This window comes from Aethalodelphis obliquidens, unplaced genomic scaffold (genome assembly GCF_003676395.1).
Source record: "Aethalodelphis obliquidens isolate GAN/ISIS:26980383/991018 unplaced genomic scaffold, ASM367639v1 scaffold135, whole genome shotgun sequence".
In the NCBI taxonomy this organism is placed as follows: domain Eukaryota; kingdom Metazoa; phylum Chordata; class Mammalia; order Artiodactyla; family Delphinidae; genus Aethalodelphis; species Aethalodelphis obliquidens.
Window position 1 is genome coordinate 871,501 of NW_020838079.1, and position 18,518 is coordinate 890,018.

General features: G+C 39.1%; 1 protein-coding gene across 4 annotated transcripts in view; it reads right to left on the reverse strand.

Moving 5' to 3' along the window:
* The window catches only part of PHKA1 (phosphorylase kinase regulatory subunit alpha 1), a 130,930-nt gene that overhangs the window by 72,555 nt on the left and 39,857 nt on the right, over positions 1-18,518 (reverse strand). For all 4 annotated transcript variants that reach the window (XM_027099629.1, XM_027099628.1, XM_027099627.1 and 1 more), the window contains 4 exons: positions 16,638-16,733; positions 15,221-15,328; positions 13,688-13,766; positions 7,225-7,359 (listed from right to left, as the gene is read on the reverse strand). In XM_027099629.1, coding sequence (XP_026955430.1) covers positions 7,225-7,359; positions 13,688-13,766; positions 15,221-15,328; positions 16,638-16,733 — 418 coding nt within the window. The remainder of the gene's footprint in view (positions 1-7,224; positions 7,360-13,687; positions 13,767-15,220; positions 15,329-16,637; positions 16,734-18,518) is intronic.

The following is an 18,518-nucleotide window of genomic DNA, read 5'->3' on the forward strand; positions in this document are numbered from 1 at the left end:
AATCTAAGAATCTGTCCATTTCTTCTAGGTTGTCCAATTTGTTGGTGTATGGCTGTTTATAATATTCTTTTATAATTCTTTGTACTTCTGTGGTATCCATTGTTCTTTATCCTCTTTCACTTCTGATTTGTTTATCAGGGCCTTCTCTCTTTTTTTCTTAGTGAGTCTAGCTAATGGTTTGTTGATTTTGTTTATCTTTTTAAAGACAGCTCTTAGTTTCATTGATCTTTTCTATTGCCTTTTTAGCCTCTATTTCATTTATTTCAACTCTGATCTTTATTATTTCCTCCCTTCAATTAACTTGGGTTTTGTTTTTCTTTTTCTAGTTCCTTTAGGTGTAAGGTTAGACTGTTTATTTGAGAGTTTTGTTTCTTTCTAAAAAAAAATTCTTCTCTACCTGTGGGCAGGGGATGGGGTTTCCACTGTCAGGCCCCACCTCAGAGCTGGCAAGGTAACACTAGGATGGGACATCTGAGTTCCAGTGACTCCCCTGGCAGCAGCAGCTCTTTGAGGGTCCTATGAGTCTGTGGGGGTCCAGCTCCTGGCCCAGGCCAACATTTGGTCCTGAAGCCTGGGCTCTGGTTTCTGGTGCTGCTCAGTTTTGTTTCTTGAGGTAGGCCTGTATTGCTATAAACCTCCCTCCCAGTTTTTGTTGCATCCCATAGATTTTGATATGTCGTATTTTCATTTTCATTTGTCTTCAAGTAATTTTTGATTTCTCCTTTGATTTCTTCGTTGCCCCAATAGTTGTTCAGTAGGATGCTATTCATTCTGCACATATCTGTGATTTTTCCAGTTTTCTTCTTGTAGTTTCATTCCATTGTGATCAGAAAAGATGCTTGATGTGATTTCAATCTTCTTAAATTTATTGAGACTTGTTTTGTGTCCCAAAATATGGTCTATCCTTGAGAAAGTTTCATATACACTTGAGAACATATGTGTATTCTGCTGCATTTGGATGGAATGTTCTATACACATCTATCAAATCCATCTGGTCAAAAGTTTCATTTAAGACTGTTGTTTCCTTGTTGACTTTCTGTCTGGATGATCTAACCACTGATGTTAAGTGGGGTGTTAAAGTCCCCTACTATTATTGTGTTGCTGTCAATTTCTCCCTTTAGGCCTGTTAATAATTGTTTTATACAATTTGGTGCTTCCATGTTAGGTGCGTATATACTAATCACTGTTATGTCTTTTGATGAACTGTCCCTTTTATCATTATATACTGTCCATTTTTATTTCTTGTTACCTTTTTTGGCTTTATTTCATCTGATATGAATATGGCTACACCTGCCTTCATTTGGCTGCTATTTGCTTGGAATATCATTTTACATCCCTTCCCTTCGGCCTATGTTTGTCTTTAGAGTTGAGATGTGCCTCTTGGAGGCAGCAAATAGTTGGGTCTTGTTTTTTAATCCATCCAGCCACTGTGTGTCATTTGGTGAATTCAATTTATTTATATTTAGGTTGATTATTGATATATGAGGACTTAATACTGCCATTTTATCTTTTGTTTTCTGGTAGCTCTATATCTCCACTGTTTCTTTTTCCTTTTGTTTCTGTCTGCCATTTTGGTTTGATGGTTTTCTGTGATATTTTTCTCAGTTTCTTCTCTGTGTGTGTGTGTCTCTATTTTATGTTTATTTTTGTGGTTACCATGAGGTTTGTATAAAATTTCTCATAGATAAAATAGTCCTTTTTCTGCTGATAGCATCTTATGTTCACTCACCTATATGAATTCCATCCTTTTCCTCCTCCCCTTTTAGTGTTTTTGTTGTCTCAAATTATCCCTTTTTATGGTTGTGGGTTTGTTACCAAAATAAGATAGCTATAATTATTTTTCTGCTTTCTTTGTTCCCCTTTAACCTTTATAATAGTGTTTAAAAATCTGTTCTGATAAAGAGCTGCAGTTTTCTGATTCTATTTATCACCCTGCTTAAAGTTTTATGTATTTTTGCTATTTTGTTTCTGGTAGAAGAGCTCCTTTCAATATCTCTTGTAAGGCAGGTCTAGTGTTGATGAATTCCCTCAGCTTTTGTCTGGGAGACTTTATTTCTCCTTCATATCTGAATGATAATTTTGCTAGATAGAGTATTCTGGGGTGACAGTTTTTCTTTCAGTATTTTGAAAATGTCATTTCACTCTCTCCTGGATGTTAGGGTTTCTGCTGAGCAATCTGCTGATAGCCTAATAGGGGTTCCTTTGTAGGGCACCATCCTTTTTTCCCTGGCTGCCTTTAAAATTCTTTGTCATTAACTTTATTTAAAAAAAAATTGTATTTATTTGGTCGCGCTGGATCTTAGTTGCAGCAGGCAGGCTCCTTAGTTGTGGCAGGTGGGCTCCTTACTTACAGCACGTGGGATCCTTAGTTGCAGCATATGGGCTCCTTAGTTGCAGCAGGAGGGCTCTTTAGTTGTTGCTCGATGCCTCCTTAGTTGCAGCATGTGGACTCTTAGTTGCTGCATGCATGTGGGATCTAGTTCCCTGACCAGGGAACTGCATTGAGAGCACAGAGTCTTCACTACTGCTCCACTAGGGAAGTCCCCTCTTTGTCATTAACTTTTGACAATTTTAATGTGTCTTGGAAAAGGTCTTTTTGCAATGAGTTTAATTAGGTGTTCTCATTGCTTCACAGACTTGATTGTCCAGTTTCTTCCCCATGTTTGGGAAGATCTCAGCTATTGTTTCTTTAAATAATTGCTCTTCCTCTCTTCTTCTGGGATACCTATTATCCCAATGCTGCCTTTCCTAAAAGAGATGTGTAGCTCTCATAGGATTTCCTCTTTTTATATATGTCTTACTTCTCTTTCCTCTTTTACTTGTATCATTTCTAGGTTTCTATCTTTGAGTTCACTAATGCTCTCTTCCATATTGTCTGCTTTATTTCCAATCCTTTCTAATGCATTTTCATCTTGTTTATTGTGTTTCTCATTTCCAGAATTTCTGTTTGGTTCTTCTTTAGAGTTTCAATCTTTTTGGTAAAGTATTCCTTCTGTTCATTAATTTTATTCCTGAGCTCATTACACTGCCTTTCTGAGTTTTCTTGTATCTCATTGAGTTTCTTCATGATGGCTATTTTGATGGCTCTATATGATGGCTCTATCAGTTAGATCTCAATATTCCATGACTTTAAGTTTGGCTTCTGGAGAATTGTCATTTTCTTTTTGTGATATAGTGTTACTGTGATTCCTCATATTGCTTGATGAATTGTTCCTCTGCTGGCACATTTGAAGTTAAATGACCGGTTAGGAGTTACAATCCTTTCTTTTGCTTTCCAGTAGGTGGCGCTATCACACAAGTTTTTGGTTTCGCTCACCTGAGCTACCTCTGGTTATACTTGAGAGTTGGCACTTTCCAGCCTCCACCATATGTGTAACAGGTGTGGCTCTGTGCTTTTGCTGTTGCTTCTTGTGCCTCTAGGCTTATTGCTGTATTGCTTCTGCCAGAGCTGCTGTCATTACTGGGATGATGGGCTCTTCTCTTTTGTGGGAGATCCCCTGAGACACAGGCTCTGCTGTGGGGGGAGGGGAACAGTGTGGGAGGGGAAGCTGGGGTTGCACAGATGCCTCCACTGTGTCTGGTGCTGTCAGGTTCGGGGGCTCTGCCAATGCAAATAGTGGGGCAAGAGTCTGGGGTCATGGGTTCCTCAGTGACTGGAGGGATGGGGTCCCAGGCCCCACTGTTCCTGCTGCTAAGTTGCCTGTGGTGGCAGGCAGAGTCATGCGCGCTGCTTCCCCTGCTGCTATTGGGTTTTCTGAAGCTATGGGCTCAGCTGCCACAGTCAGAGGGCTGGGATTGCAGGTACCAACTCCACTGTTCCCTCTGTTCTGCCTCCTCTATGTGTTCCAGTTCACCCACCTATAGATGTACAGATGTGTGGAATTCTCTGGCATCCTGTTGTGTTGGGCAAAGGCACCTTCGTTGTGTTGTAGATGTTTTACTGGTTGTAGCTTCAAGGGGAGAGACAAAGGTAGCTTTTCACTCCACCATGTTTCTGACAGCACTCTCCTATAAAGTTCTTATGTTCCCAAAGTTGATTAACAACATAATATTTAAAAATTTAAAAAAAAATTATAGAACTGAAATACTGAGTGTTTGAGGTGAGGCACAGAATCCCACTTCTGGGAACATATATAAATGAACATACCTGGTGAAGAAATAGCCTGTTTTCCTTGGTGGAATTACAGCTGTCATTCAATATATCCTTAAAGCAACTTTGGGGCTTCCCTGGTGGCGCAGTAGTTAAGAATCCGCCTGCCAATGCAGGGGACATGGGCTCGAGCCTGGTCTGGGAAGATCCCACATGCCACAAAGCAACTAAGCCTGGGCACCACAACTACTGAACCTGAGCTCTAGAGTCCACGAGCCACAACTACTGAATCTGCGTGCCACAACTACTGAAGCCCAGGTGCCTAGAGCCCGTGCTCTGCAACAAGAGAAGCCACCACAATGAGAAGCCCATGCACCGCAACGAAGAGTAGCCCCTGCTCACCACAACTAGAGAAAGCCTGCACACAGCAACGCAGACCCAACGCAGCCAAAAATAAATAAATAAATTTAAAAGAAAGCATTTTTGTTATTGTGAAATTATTGCAATAATAGAATTATGAAGAGTCACTCATTTTATAAATCATCAAAACGTGCCTTTCTTGACCTTCCCAGGCAAATCTATTCTCTTTCTCCTGTACTTTGTACGTAATGCCATTGTTATAGCATTTATAAGACTGTACTATAATTATTTGGTTATATGTCTATGTCTCTCACAGCATCACACCCAGCGCCTGGTACATAAAAGTAAGCAATAGAGCCTTATGAAAGAATGAATGAATGAAGCGAATGAAGGAGCACATTTGGAAAATAAATATAACTTGCTACTTGAGTCCCTGAAATGTTTGTGCATTCATTAAACTGAAGTCCCGAAGACCTAGTAGTCCCTATTTTCTCTGGCTAGGAAATAATAACTTCGTAAGAGGCCCAAAACAAAGTGCAGACTTTGAAAAAGTAGTCAGTAAGGAGTTTGCTTCTGTTTGTTAGAGAGATCTGATGTGATGCAGGTAGATTCCAGGAATGAAGTCCCAGAGCTTGGAAGTTACCTATATCCTCGTAAGATTATGCTGAGTTTACAACAATGGATGTGAAGAAGAAAAGGGTAAAAGGCATCAACTTTTAAGTGAGAGCCAGAGAGAATCAAATCAAAGGCATCAACAGGACTTCCACAGACCCCAAACCATAGAGACTTCTCAGAAGGGCAAAGAAGATAGTGATTACAAGATCAAATAATATTCATGGAGTAAGATTTGGGCTAGATAGAGAAATACCTTCCTTATTTCAAGAGATTTAGTGCTAGGGGACTGGTATCTGGAGACTAGGAGTACATTATAGTCTGAAGCTAGAGGGAATAGCCAAGGAGATTAAAAAAAAACCCAGGAAGCAGGTTCTAGAAAGGACTGAGGTACCCCATCCCACCTAGTAAAGCATCAATCCAAATTAATCTCAGAAGTTTCAGAGTCTTGACTTGGCATTTACCACTAATAGGGCTGAGTCAGTGGAGGGAACCAGGGGTTCAGTAATTTGTACTATTTAAGCTAATTTGTGGCTAGGTTTTATTTATTAGGACCTGAGACCTATATTCAATAAACTTGATAATTTCTATGTGTTTATATTTTAGTTTTCCATTTTTTTGGTAAAATTTCTTTAGGAACTTCCAACTTTGCACTTAATTTAAAAAGAAAAGGGATTTTCTACATTATGGCTAGAATGGAAGAGTGGGGGAAATCCATATATTCCTAAAGCCAAATGTAATGTTAATAGCTCTGGGAGTTCAGGTCGTGCTGGCATAAAATGTGGGTGCTAGGAAAGATAAAGAACAGTCAGCTCTGACTGTTGGTCCTTCCCTCCTTGGTTGATTCCCTCTCAATTTAGACCTACATAACTGCCACAGAAATTGAGTGTTTGGAGTAGGTGTTAGTAAAAAGGGATGGAGGCTGGTTTTGAGCCGGACAAAATTTGGTTTGGCTTTAATTACTAACAGACCACTCTTGGTGAAGAAAAAAGTACACACACAACTAGGGTTTGTAAGTGGCAATCTACTATGTAAGGTACATTCTTCATTTATAAATTTACTTTGTGGCTTGATTTAAGATTGTATTAATTTCCCATTGGTACTATGACAAAGTAACATAAACTCAGTAGCTTAAAACAACATACACTTATACTCTTACAGTTCTGGAGATGAGAAGTTCAAAATGAACCTTATGGCTACTATGACGTAAAATAAAAATCAAGGTGTCAAGCAGGGCTGGTTGCTTTTGGAGGCTCCAGGGGAGAATCTGTTCCTTGACTCTTCCAGCTTCTAGAGGATAAGCCTAACAGCCTTATCACTCTGATCACTTGCTTCTGTCATCACATCTCTTACTTCTACAGTCTGATCTCCCTCTGGGTATCTCTTATAAGGAGACTTGTGATTATACTTAGGGCCCACCTGAATAATCCAAAATAATCCTCCCTACCAATCTCAATCTCCTTAATCTAATCATACCCACAAAATCCCTTTTGCCTTAAATGGTAATGTTCACAGGTTCCAGGGATTAGGGCCTGAATATCTTTTGGGGCCACTATTCAGCCTTCCACAAGGGTGGTTTAGAAATTTTGCACATCCTTTTTTTAACAATGTAGTAATTTGTTTAATGTGAAATTTGTAGTAACTTGCATAAATTTTTAACTTGTAGTAATTTGTTTAATGTGTCTATCACCAAATTTAATATATAAGTTGAATAAAAAATAAGTACTAATTAAAAATAAGTATTAGATTAAGAAATGGAATTTTAAAATATTGTCAACTAATTCATTACATGACAAAGTATAAAGAACTAAAAACAAGTTCCTTGGCTATTAATGTATATAAAGTTAGCATTTTTTCAAAATGGAAATATAGGTCCCAAGAAAGGGGAGAAGAACAAGTTGGTTAAGCACACACTTGGAATGAAGATACAAAGTTGCCTGATAACAGTCATGCCCTCTGTACCAAAGAGTTCATAAAACACACTGAAAATTATCAAGCCTGCTCAGGATATATAGGGTTAGAAACTTAGATTCCAGAGACTCTAAATTCCTTTTCAGATGCAGTTTAATAAAGCAATAAAGATCAAGAAAAAAATAAAAAGGAAGGAAACCAGCCTGTATCAAATAATGCTTTGATTCTAGCAGGCTGGCCAATCTCCTTACCTAGGCTGGAATAAATGTGGCTGAGAATACAAGCTGGTTGTACTCTGATGGGGTGCACCTCAGCAATGGTCTCCACATCAATTCCCTTGTCCTTCAAAATGGCCTTGATTTCTTCTGTCTCAGCTAGAATGGAAACTATAGGAAAGAAAGAAGATGAGGTCAACAGAAAATTTTATTTCAACAGGAACCTAAAGATCTCTCGAGCCACACAATATTTTTTTGAAGGGAAAACAAAAGGAAGGTAAGGAAATTAACAGTTATTGTAGACTTGATGAAACAATCATCATGCTTGGTACATAATGATATTATCTAAATGGAAAAGGAAACAAGATTTCATGATTAGAATATTTAATTCTGTTTTTTGTCTAAATACCTATGTGCTTCTAGAGAATGCCACACTCACTTATATCTGTGATTCTATGTTTAAATAGGAAAAAAAAGACCAGGGACAGCATTATGAGGATAATAAAGAACACCCTAATGGTACGAATTGCTCAAAGCTAGAGAACAGTAGAAGGCAAGGTAACTTCAGGATAAAGCACTGAGGTACCATATTTGAAACTCTGTGTAGTTGTTTTGGGGGATGGGGATAAGACTTCTCTAGACTCAGAGCCTGCCAAACCTGGACAGCTCCCTTTTCTTCCTCTCACACTCATGTCTCAAAAGTGGTAATCATACTCACAAAGGAGAAGTCCAGGCCACCTCACTGACTCTTCTGTTTATTCCCCCTCTGTGGGACTGATAATCTGTCTGGAGGCCAATAACCTGAATGGGGCCTCAGCTGGCTTAATGCTAAGCACCAGGGGCAAACATGTACCCTATTCCTGCTCCTCTAGTACTGCTAGATATGTTGAATTGGGTTTATAAGAAAATGAAGGTGCCATTTGGTTCATTCCAGCTTACAAGTACTGTATTTGTTGAGTTTGGGGGGCAAAAGCCTAGTTAAAAAAGTGCTACTCTGCATTCCTTTGCCATTATCTTTTGTGTATTTTTCTACCTTGGGGACCTCATGGTGTTGTGCTGCTGTGGTCTGGGGCAGGATATGCAGGGTATGGTGATTACAGAGTCCCCTGGACATAACACCATCTTGATTACTTCTAACTGAAAACAACAAAGATTCTCCAGGAAAAATATACAGAGGAAGAATAATAGTGGGCTGACAAAAGTCCAGGGAAACATATGTGGTCATCTATTCATTCATTAATAAACATTTACTAAGCACTTAAATGGTAAGGTACTATGCTAGGCACTAGGGATTTAGAGATGAATATGTTAGTCTCTCCCTCAAGGAGCTCATAGTGTAATGAAAGTGACACACACATAAACTCATTATAAAATAACCTGTTAAGTAAATAAATATATGCACAGAACATTGTGTGATCACCCAAGAGTGACACCTATCTAGTCTGGAGTTGGCAGGGGGAAGTTTCAGAAAAGGCTTCCTGATGTCTAAGGTGAACTTGAAAGAATGAATAAGTTAGCCAGGAGAAAGAAGGGAATAGGAATTGGGAAAGCCATTTTAGGTAGAAGATCCAGAATGATCATAAAACATGAAAATGGAAAAGTATGTGTTTGTGTGTTTGTGTGTGTGTGTGTGTGTAAGAGATGGGGTGGGGACTACATACATTTCCATATTGCTGTAGCATGAAACACCTTGCACAGTGGAAAAAAACACACAAAAAACAAACAACCCCCCCACCAACCACCAACAAAATGAATCTGGAAAGGCAAATAGGGGTTAGATCATCATGGAGAGCATGTGTGTCACTTTAAGGAACTTGTATTTTATCCTTGGGTAATGATTTCCAAATTGCATTCTCCTGAGCCTCAGGGTTCTGCAGAGGGCAATGCAGTTGGTAGCAGGAGTAAAGGGGACTAAAGGAGAGGCAAATGAACAACACTCTGGGGTCCCAGGGCTACTTTCAACCCCAACAACTCAGCTTTTTGTTTATGTTTTATCAAGTATGTAGAAAATGCTTATTTGGTACCACCTATGTGCTAGGTACTGCCATATGCTAGGGATACAAAGATAGACATGATCCTTGGAGAAAATGACATTGACACTGAGTCTTGCTAGAGAGCTGAATAGGAGTTATTCTGGTAAAAGTGAAGGTAAAACTAAGGGAGAAGCTGTTCCAGACAAAAGAAATAGCATAGACAAAGGCTCAAGGGCAACAGAGAACAAGGCAGATCTAGGAATAATAAAAAAAAGTTCTTTATAGTAGGAACATGGAGTGTGAAGCAGCAGTGGTGAGAAATGACGCTGAAGGTGGGGTCAGGGAGCAGATCATAAAGAGCCTTGTAAGCCATGTTAAGAAAGTAGGCAATGGGAAGCCCCTGCAGAGTTGTAATCAGGGGAATAGCATATCCAGATCTCCGTCTTAAAAAGAACATATTCATGTTGATGATTAAAGAATAAGCTGATATACTGTAGTGGACCTACACTGAAGACAGGGAGACCACTTCAAAAGTTATTGCATTTAAAAAAAAAGTTATTGCATTAATGCAAGGAAGAGAGGCTGACTACTTAGATTAGGATCATGACATTGGTACTGGATAAACTAGATGGATTTATGAATTATTTAGAAGGTAAAGAAATTGGGACTTGTTAACTGAACGTAGGAGATGAGAGGGAGAGATACCGAGAATGATTCTTCATGTGTTTATTTGTGTAACTGAGAGAAAAGTGTGCCATTTACTGACATAGGCAAATAGGGAGAAAAGCAGGCACAGATGATGTAGAACTAGGAGAGTGCAGCTGATTAATTTTGGACATGTTGAGTTTAAAGTGAATGTGATATATTCAGGAGTCATTAGCATAGAAAGAGATGGGTCAAGGAGAATATATAGAAAAGAAGAGAAAAGGACCTAGAATATAACCTTGAGAAATTTCAACATATAAGATATGCGCAGATGATGAAAAAGCCTGGGGGCGGGAGTGAGGGGTTCTTGTCTCATGGCTTATATGTTCTCTATGGTATAGGAGGTGAGGTCATCTTCTGAGAGGGGAGAAGTTAGGAGGCAGGAAAAGGGAAAAGGTGAGGAATGGGAGGAAGCTGAGAGACAATAACAAATATTCTGAATAATGAGAGCAGTGGGCTACGGACAAAACTCCCAGAAATACCAACAGTTAAGGGGCAAGGGGAAGAAGAGGAAGCCCAGAATGAGACAGAAAAGTACAAAACTTAGGTTGAAGGAGAGCCAAGGGAGTATGGTATCACAGAAGACATGTGAGTTAAGAGTTTCCAGAAACATAAACAACAAATGAAACAGAAAGATCCTCTAAGAAGTGGATTGAAAAATATCTACCGAGTTTGGCAATAACTTAAGCAAAATCACTTTCAGAGGAATGATAAGCTAGTTGTAAATGAATGCAGAATGAATGAAATGTAAAGAAGTGGAAGTTTGGATGAGAAAGGAAGGATAGGATAACTAGAGGGAGATGAACATGTCAATGTATTAAAAATCAGAACCAACAGAGAAGAGTTTGAAGATAGGAAAGAGTAGGTTTCTATGAAGGCTAGGGAAGAGGATAGGATCAAGCATCAGAAGGAAGAGTTGGTGCTGAAGAGGAGAAAAGACAGCTTTTCTGAGACTCAAGAAAAGGAGGCAAGGCTGGGTGAAGATATAAGTAAGACTGTAGTGGGGGGGTTGGGAAATTGACAAAGATCAAAACATTAAGATTACCCAGCATAAAGTAGCAGGCCAAGAATGAGGTTGAAAACAAGCAGTGGGGTTGAAAACAGAGAACGTGTGGAATAGTTGAGGAGAATGAAAATGCTGACTAACAGTAAGAACAAGGACTGACAGGAGGCACTGTAGGCCTAGTTAAGTTGGAGACTGTGGATTTACAATGCTACCACTCTGCTCATTTGTGTGATTTTTTTTTTTCTAGAAGATTTTAGCAGGCCAGGTACAGGATCAGAAAATATAGAGAGTAAAACTGATCTGGGGCTGTGATTTTTCTGGTGGGTGTAGCAGAAGTTTGGTGTGCTGGTAATTAAGAGATTTAGATGACCAACCGAAAGGTAGGGGAGTGTAGACTAGGAGAAAATAGACACAAGTGTAATGGGTCGGGGGGAAGAAAACTGAAATAATATGCAGTTATGACTGGTGATTGGGACTTTTGGGAATGGAATATCTGAGGTGAAACAGTTCTAAAGTTTCGTCCTAAAAGTGAGTGGAGTAGAGGCAGAGGGAAGGGTCACTAGGGTTCTAGATATCCAAGAATTTTGAGGCTAAAATATTAGATGGCACTTACTCTGATGCTGAAATCTAGTACTATGGTAGGAATTGGGGAAGAAGAGGAAGGCTATGAGCCAAGCCTCAAAGTCTCTAACGAATGAATGAGAGTAACCAGGAGACCCATATAGCCAGATGGCATAAGTTTCAAAGGAGAACAAGCTTTCTCATGGGAGGGGAAGAGTAATGGTCTTTTATATAACGTTCGCTATGTACAGGAATACCTCAGAGATGTTGCAGGTTTGGTTCCAGACCACTGCAGTAAAGCGAGTATAACGATAAAGCGAGTCACAAATTTTTAGTTTCCCAGTGCATATAAAAGTTATGCTTATAGAAAACAAACTTATGGTTACCAAAAGGGGTAGCAAGGTGGCAAGGGTAGATAAATTAGGAGTTTGGGATTAACATATACACACTACTATATATAAAATATTAATAGGTAAACAGCAAGGATCTACTGTATAGCACAAGGAACTATACTCAATATCTTGTAGTAACCTCTAATGGAAAAGAATCTGAAAAAGAATATATATATATATAAAAAAGAATATATATATGTATATATATATACACACACACACACATACACACAACTGAATCACTTTGCTGTACACTTGAAACTAACACAACACTGCAAATTAACTATACCTCAATTAAAAAATAAATAAAACCAAATGAAAAGAGTTATGTTTACACTATATTTTAGTCTGTTAAGTGTGCAACAGCATTGTATCCAAAAAAACAATGTAAATGCCTCAATTAAAAATACTTTATTATTGGGCTTCCCTGGTGGCGCAGTGGTTGGGAGTCCGCCTGCAGATGCAGGGGACACGGGTTCGTGCCCCGGTCCAGGAGGATCCCACATGCCGCGGAGCGGCTGGGCCCGTGAGCCATGGCCGCTGAGCCTGCGCTCTGCAATGGGAGAGGCCACAGCGGTGAGAGGCCCGCGTACCACAAAAAGAAAAAACAAAACAAAAAATACTTTATTAGTAAAAAATGCTAACAATCATCTGAGCCTTCAATGAGTCATAGTAGTAACATCAAAGATCACTGATCACAGATTACTATAACAAATATAATAATAATGAAAAAGCTTGAAGTATTGCTAGAATTATAAAATGTGACAGAGACACGAAGTAAGCAAATGCTCTTGGAAAAATGGTGCCAACAGACTTGCTTGACACAAGGTTGCCACAGACCTTCAATTTGTAAAAAACACAATATCTGCAAAGCACAATAAAGTGAAGCACAATAAAATGAAATACGCCTGTACATTGATAAGCAAAGACTACCTTTATGACTACCTTTATCCTATCCTACCACATAGGATGCCAAGTATAAGAAGGTTTAGAAAATACTAAGGATTATTTTCTATATAGAATCAACTCCAATGGAGGTTGGGGTTGAAGTGGAGACATTTCAGAGGAGCTTCTCAGGAGGACCTAGTACCACATTGGATAGCGTTTCTGGGGAGTCAAAAATCACCTGGAGTTTTCTACCCTAGGAGAGTAGCATAATAGTGATGTCATTGAGAGAGTTAAGGAAGGTGGCAAGATTTGCTTTTCTTGGGAGAGGTAAAAGAATAGGATGGAGACAAAAAAAGGTCAGTTTTGCATTTGAAGTATAAGTGATGAAAATGTTGTGTATATATATTGGGACTAGACTTCTTAAAACGTTTATACAGCTTAGCCCAGTGTTTTGCATAGAGTAGATAACCTCAAAATTTAAGTTGATTGCTAGGAACAAAAAATAAAGATTTGGAGTACTCTCTAAAGAGGTAATAGTTGGAGCCATGGAAGCAAATGTATTATGGAGGAGGCAGCCCTAGCAAACACATGCAGGGTATAAATACAGAAAGACAAGAGTGTAAGACTAAGTACACAACCCTTAGGAGGATATGAGAAGAAAGAAATACTAGCAGAAAAAGCACAGAAGGAATGCTCAGAACAAAAGCAGAGATAATCAGAAGGCTATAATATCATCATGGTGAAAAGAAAAGAGTTTCCAGAAATAAGAAGTATTAAGAGAATCAGATAACATCCTTTGTTAAGCATTTGTTCATGATTAAGATTAACAGAAATCTTGAAACCAAACAGAGTCAAGTTTATACTATACATTTTGAAGCCCAACAAAATACATCATAAAGAATAAAGTCATCATTTACTGGCCCAAACCAGACCTTTAATGTTAAATTTCTGCTGCTGGGAATAAGAATACATACCTTGAACCACAACATCTGGCTTTGGTACAGTAGAAAACCTGCGATTCAGGGGGTCAATTTCTCCAGGAGCTAAAAATCCCTAAAGAAAAACCATAAAAAGACATATTACTATATCTCCAAAAAAGCTAATGTTTGAGGAGAAACAACATACCAGTGCCAAAACCCCGTACCATAACATGTGAGAGGCATGTATGGAAAGGAAACAAATACCTTTACTGTATGAAAATGTTTGAACTCCTGAATTCACATCCAAATTAATTTTATCTGGAGTTAATTTCTAGTGGCTGCCAAAAATCATTTTTTTGGAAATAGATGGGGTATAAAAGATAAACAGAAAGTTTTCTAGTTATACCTCCACTTTCTCTGGATGCACATGATTAGACAATCAGATCACAATGCTTCTAATCAATAATTTAAGTCATTAGTCCTGTTGCTTTCATATTTACGCATATGCTTGCTATGATTTCTGCTTAGCAGATATCTTTTGACTTGACCTGAGTTTCTGCCTTTGATGAAATGCGATGAACTCACCCACTCAGCCCTTAAGAATACCATTCATCTCCTCATTTTTTCATAGCATTAATTTATTCTAATTGAATGAGAAAGTCACCAGGTAAGGATTATTTTAAACAAATCATTCTGCCCATTACTGCTACATTTATAATAATGTCAACTAAAGATAAACTTTATGCTGTACGCTTGAAACTCAGTGATATGTCAATTACATCTCAATAAAACTGGGACAAACAAAACAAAACAAATAAAAACAGCTCCAGAAAGTAAACAGTTATACATAAACAGGTCGAAGAGTATGGCTCAGAAAGGAAAGCTAAGTCCCACCCTAGATCCTCTAGGAGCCTGGGTTATAGCTTACCTTATATAATAACTTATAATGGGGAAATAGATTTTTCAGTAAAACTGGAAAACTTTGAGAAAGGGAACCCTTCTTATGGTTCAAAATGTCACAAATAAGCTGACGTAAACTAAGAAATTCCAAAGTGCTTCATTAAGAGCTGTCTCAACAGAGTTTAATATAAGGAACATTTAAAGGGCCCCTTATCAACAAACAAACAAATAAAAAACTATGATGCTCCCAAACACTTGTCATGGTACCTAAAATTATCTTATCAGTTTATTTAATTAAAGAATGAAACATTATGTTGCTTGGAAAAGTTAGCACTTAAATCCATTATAAGTCATTACTATCCAAGCACAATTGCATTTGCAGTTACCAGACAGGCACTAGGGGGCGTTTTGAAAAGGAACTATCTAGGGTCTGATCCCAGAGCAACTTCAAGTACAGTACCAAGGTAGGAACCCCTGGGCAAGCATGACGGACATAGTTGCCAGAGGGAAAGATTTTTGCCAAGGACTGGCCATGCTCTCACTCTAAGAATCTGGAGGAAAATCTGTAATTAAGGCAGAATACAAAAGGCAAAAGATATATCCTTCAGATTTAATGAGCTACTCACAAATCTGATTGTTATGGTGACTAAAGCAGAAAAATGGAAGAGCCTTGAAGTTTCCCCTTACCTCTGCCATCAAGCTTCCTAAGATGTATAGAGACTGACCCCACATATGAGGCAGTTTGCCCATGGGGACTCGGTCCACAGTGTGAGGATTTTGATATTCTTCATCAACCTAAATAAATAAATAAATAAATAAAGAGATAAAGGAAAAGAATAGAAGGTTTAGGGCTTCCCTGATGGTGCAGTGGTTAAGAATCCGCCTGCCAATGCGGGGGACACAGGTTCGACACCTGGTCCAGGAAGATCCCACATGCCGCGGAGCAACTAAGCCCATGCGCCACAACTACTGAGCCTGCACTCGAGAGCCAGTGAGCCACAACTACTGAGCCCGTGTGCCGCAACTACTGAAGCTCGTGCTCCTAGAGCCTGTGCTCCACAACAAGAGAAGCCACCGCAATGAGAAGCCCACGCACCGCAACAAAGAGTGGCCCCTGCTCACCACAACTACTAGAGGAAGCCCGTGCACAGCAATGAAGACCCAATGCAGCCAAAAATAAATAAATAAATAAATAAATTAAAAAAAAGAATAGGAGGTTTAAAATACTAGACAACAAAAAGCCCGAGTCTGGATTGTGATTCATACTCTATAAAACAGTCATATATGCAATGCACTGAAAAGTCAAGCACTATGACTACAGTCTAGGGCAGTGCTCCTCTAACTGTACATGGATACACCCCACCTAAGGATCTTGTCCAATGGCATATTCTTACTGAGTAGATGTAGGGAAAGGCCTGAAATCTGCATTTCTAACAAGCTCTCAGGTTATGCTGCTGATGTTGCTAGGAGCTTAGTCCACTCATCCCCACCAGCATGGAATATTGCATCTCTCCCCCGGCTAATGCTCTTTTGCAATGAAGAAGAGGAATAATGGTAATTTGAACTGGCATTTTGAGAAAATGGAGACATACTTCATTTTCCAAGCCTGATCTACTCAATTAATCCCAGATGACTAGCCTCAAAGCAGAAAATATCAAATACTGAGAGTTCACACAGAACATCACTCTAGTTCGGCTTACTGATCTCCATATCATTCTCAACCTTAAAGTTTGATTTTTTTAAAAATCAATCTCTGAACAACTCATTTTATTTTTTTAAATTGAGGTTTGGCTGACATATAGAAAGGCCATACATATTTAACATATGCATCTTGATGAGTTTGAGGACAAATATACACCCGTGAAACTACCTCTATAAGATATGATCTCGCCCTCGTCTTGCCCAGTAACAGTGCCATAACTGAGTCTGCTTTATAAATATACTTTCAAAGGAATAAAATCATATTTTAATTGTTCTATACCTAAAGAAAGACTTTAGAACATTAAAATCAGAAGATTAAAAATTATTTGACTCAAATAAGGCAGTCCTTTTGAGGTGCTGCTCCTCTTCTCCCAGCTCCATGTTATGGCACCGTCCAGCTTACCTTGTCAGGAGGAACACTGTACAGCTCCGGCAGAAGTGGGACTCCATTTTTGCCTTTGATGAGGACTGCTTCAAGAGCCTCTCTGTATTCTTGAACCTGTAGAGAAAAGAAAAGGGGAACAAAATTCATAGAGTTCCCTTTGGGGATCTAGGGAGGGTTGTAGCCAAAGAAGGTCCTATTGCAAAGGGGTATATTCACCTAGTGAAAGGAAAGAAAGGGAAGTAGTATTTACTAAATGCTGATGGAGGCCAGATACTATGCTAGGAGTTTTGCATACTTTTAACGCATTTAATTTTTTTTAACATCTTTATTGGAGTATAATTGCTTTACAATGTTGTGTTAGTTTCTGTTATATAACAAAGTGAATCAGCTCTATGTATACATGTATCCTCATATTCTCTCCCTCTTGCGTGTCTCTCCCACCCTCCCTATCACACCCCTCTAGGTGGTCACAAAGCACCGAGCTGATCTCCCTGTGCTATGTGGCTGCCTCCCACTAGCTATCTAGTTTACATTTGGTAGTGTATATATGTCAATGCCACTCTCTCACTTCATCCCAGCTTACCCTTCCCCCTCCCCACGTCCTCAAGTCCATTCTCTACATCTGCATCTTTATTCCTGTTCTGCTGATGAATAAATTTAATTTTAATAACCATCCAGGTGTCTGTAATTAAAGCCTTTTTACAGGGAAATTAAGGCTCAAGGAGGTTATGAGCTTCTGAAAGATCATACAGCGAGTGCAAGGATGAGCCCAGATTTGAGCCCAAGTCAGCCTGCCTCCACGTACATGCTTCTACCCACTGTGTACTACACTGAGTACAGCTTCTTGACTTTACATGTAATTGCTTTTAAAACTGTATTTTCCCTGTCAAATTAAGTTTCTATTATGATCAAGTTTACATTTTTTTGCTTAAAAATTTGCTGTAGATTAGTAATAAATAAAAAGCAAAAAAAAAACCCCACTATAATTTATGGTGGAAAAACTATATAGTCAGTTCTGCTATGATAGTTGTTTTGAAAACACAAATTTGTTCCAATGCATTTGATATATTACAGAACAATTTGAGCATAACATGAATTTCACATCTACTTATGCACAATTTCAACCTGAGAAGGCACTCAGCTGAACTGAGTCGTGTAAGAATACACAACAGGGGCTTCCCTGGTGGCGCAGTGGTTGAGAGTCTGCCTGCCGATGCAGGGGACGCGGGTTCGTGCCCCGGTCCGGGAAGATCCCACATGCGGGGGAGCGGCTGGGCCCATGAGCCATGGCCGCTGAGCCTGTGCGTCTGGAGCCTGTGCTCCGCAACGGGAGAGGCCACAACAGTGAGAGGCCTGTGTACTGCAAAAAAAAAAAAAAAAAAAAGAATACACAACACACACACATGCACACACCTCAGAACCATGAACCACAACCCATCCACATGTGGTGTTACAACTTTCCATCCAATTTCAGATAACTCTCCTACCACTCCCGAGCTGCTCCCTTCTCATGGCCGACTTGGCTGCATGGCTCTGTGCCTTCCCTTCTATTTAATTTCCCCTTCTATTCCCTCCTTGCCCTATTTTTTAAATTTTTCCTCTCTGTTTGATATTATTTTTTTTTCTTTTCTCTTATGCTATCTCTCTTTTCCTCTCTTCCTCTGGCATGTAGGGTGGTGTGCACGGGAGCCCTGCAAGTGAGGTGGTAGGAACATGGTTGCACATATCCACAAGAAAACTTCAGGTGTTTTTCAAGGTACAAGTGCCATATCTTTGTGGTATTTATATATTTCTTAACCATTTAACGTGTATAAGGCTGTGGTACTGTTTTTTTTCAATTATGAGAAAACCAAACACTAAAATAAAATTATATTTGAAGTATAAAACAACAGTTAATCT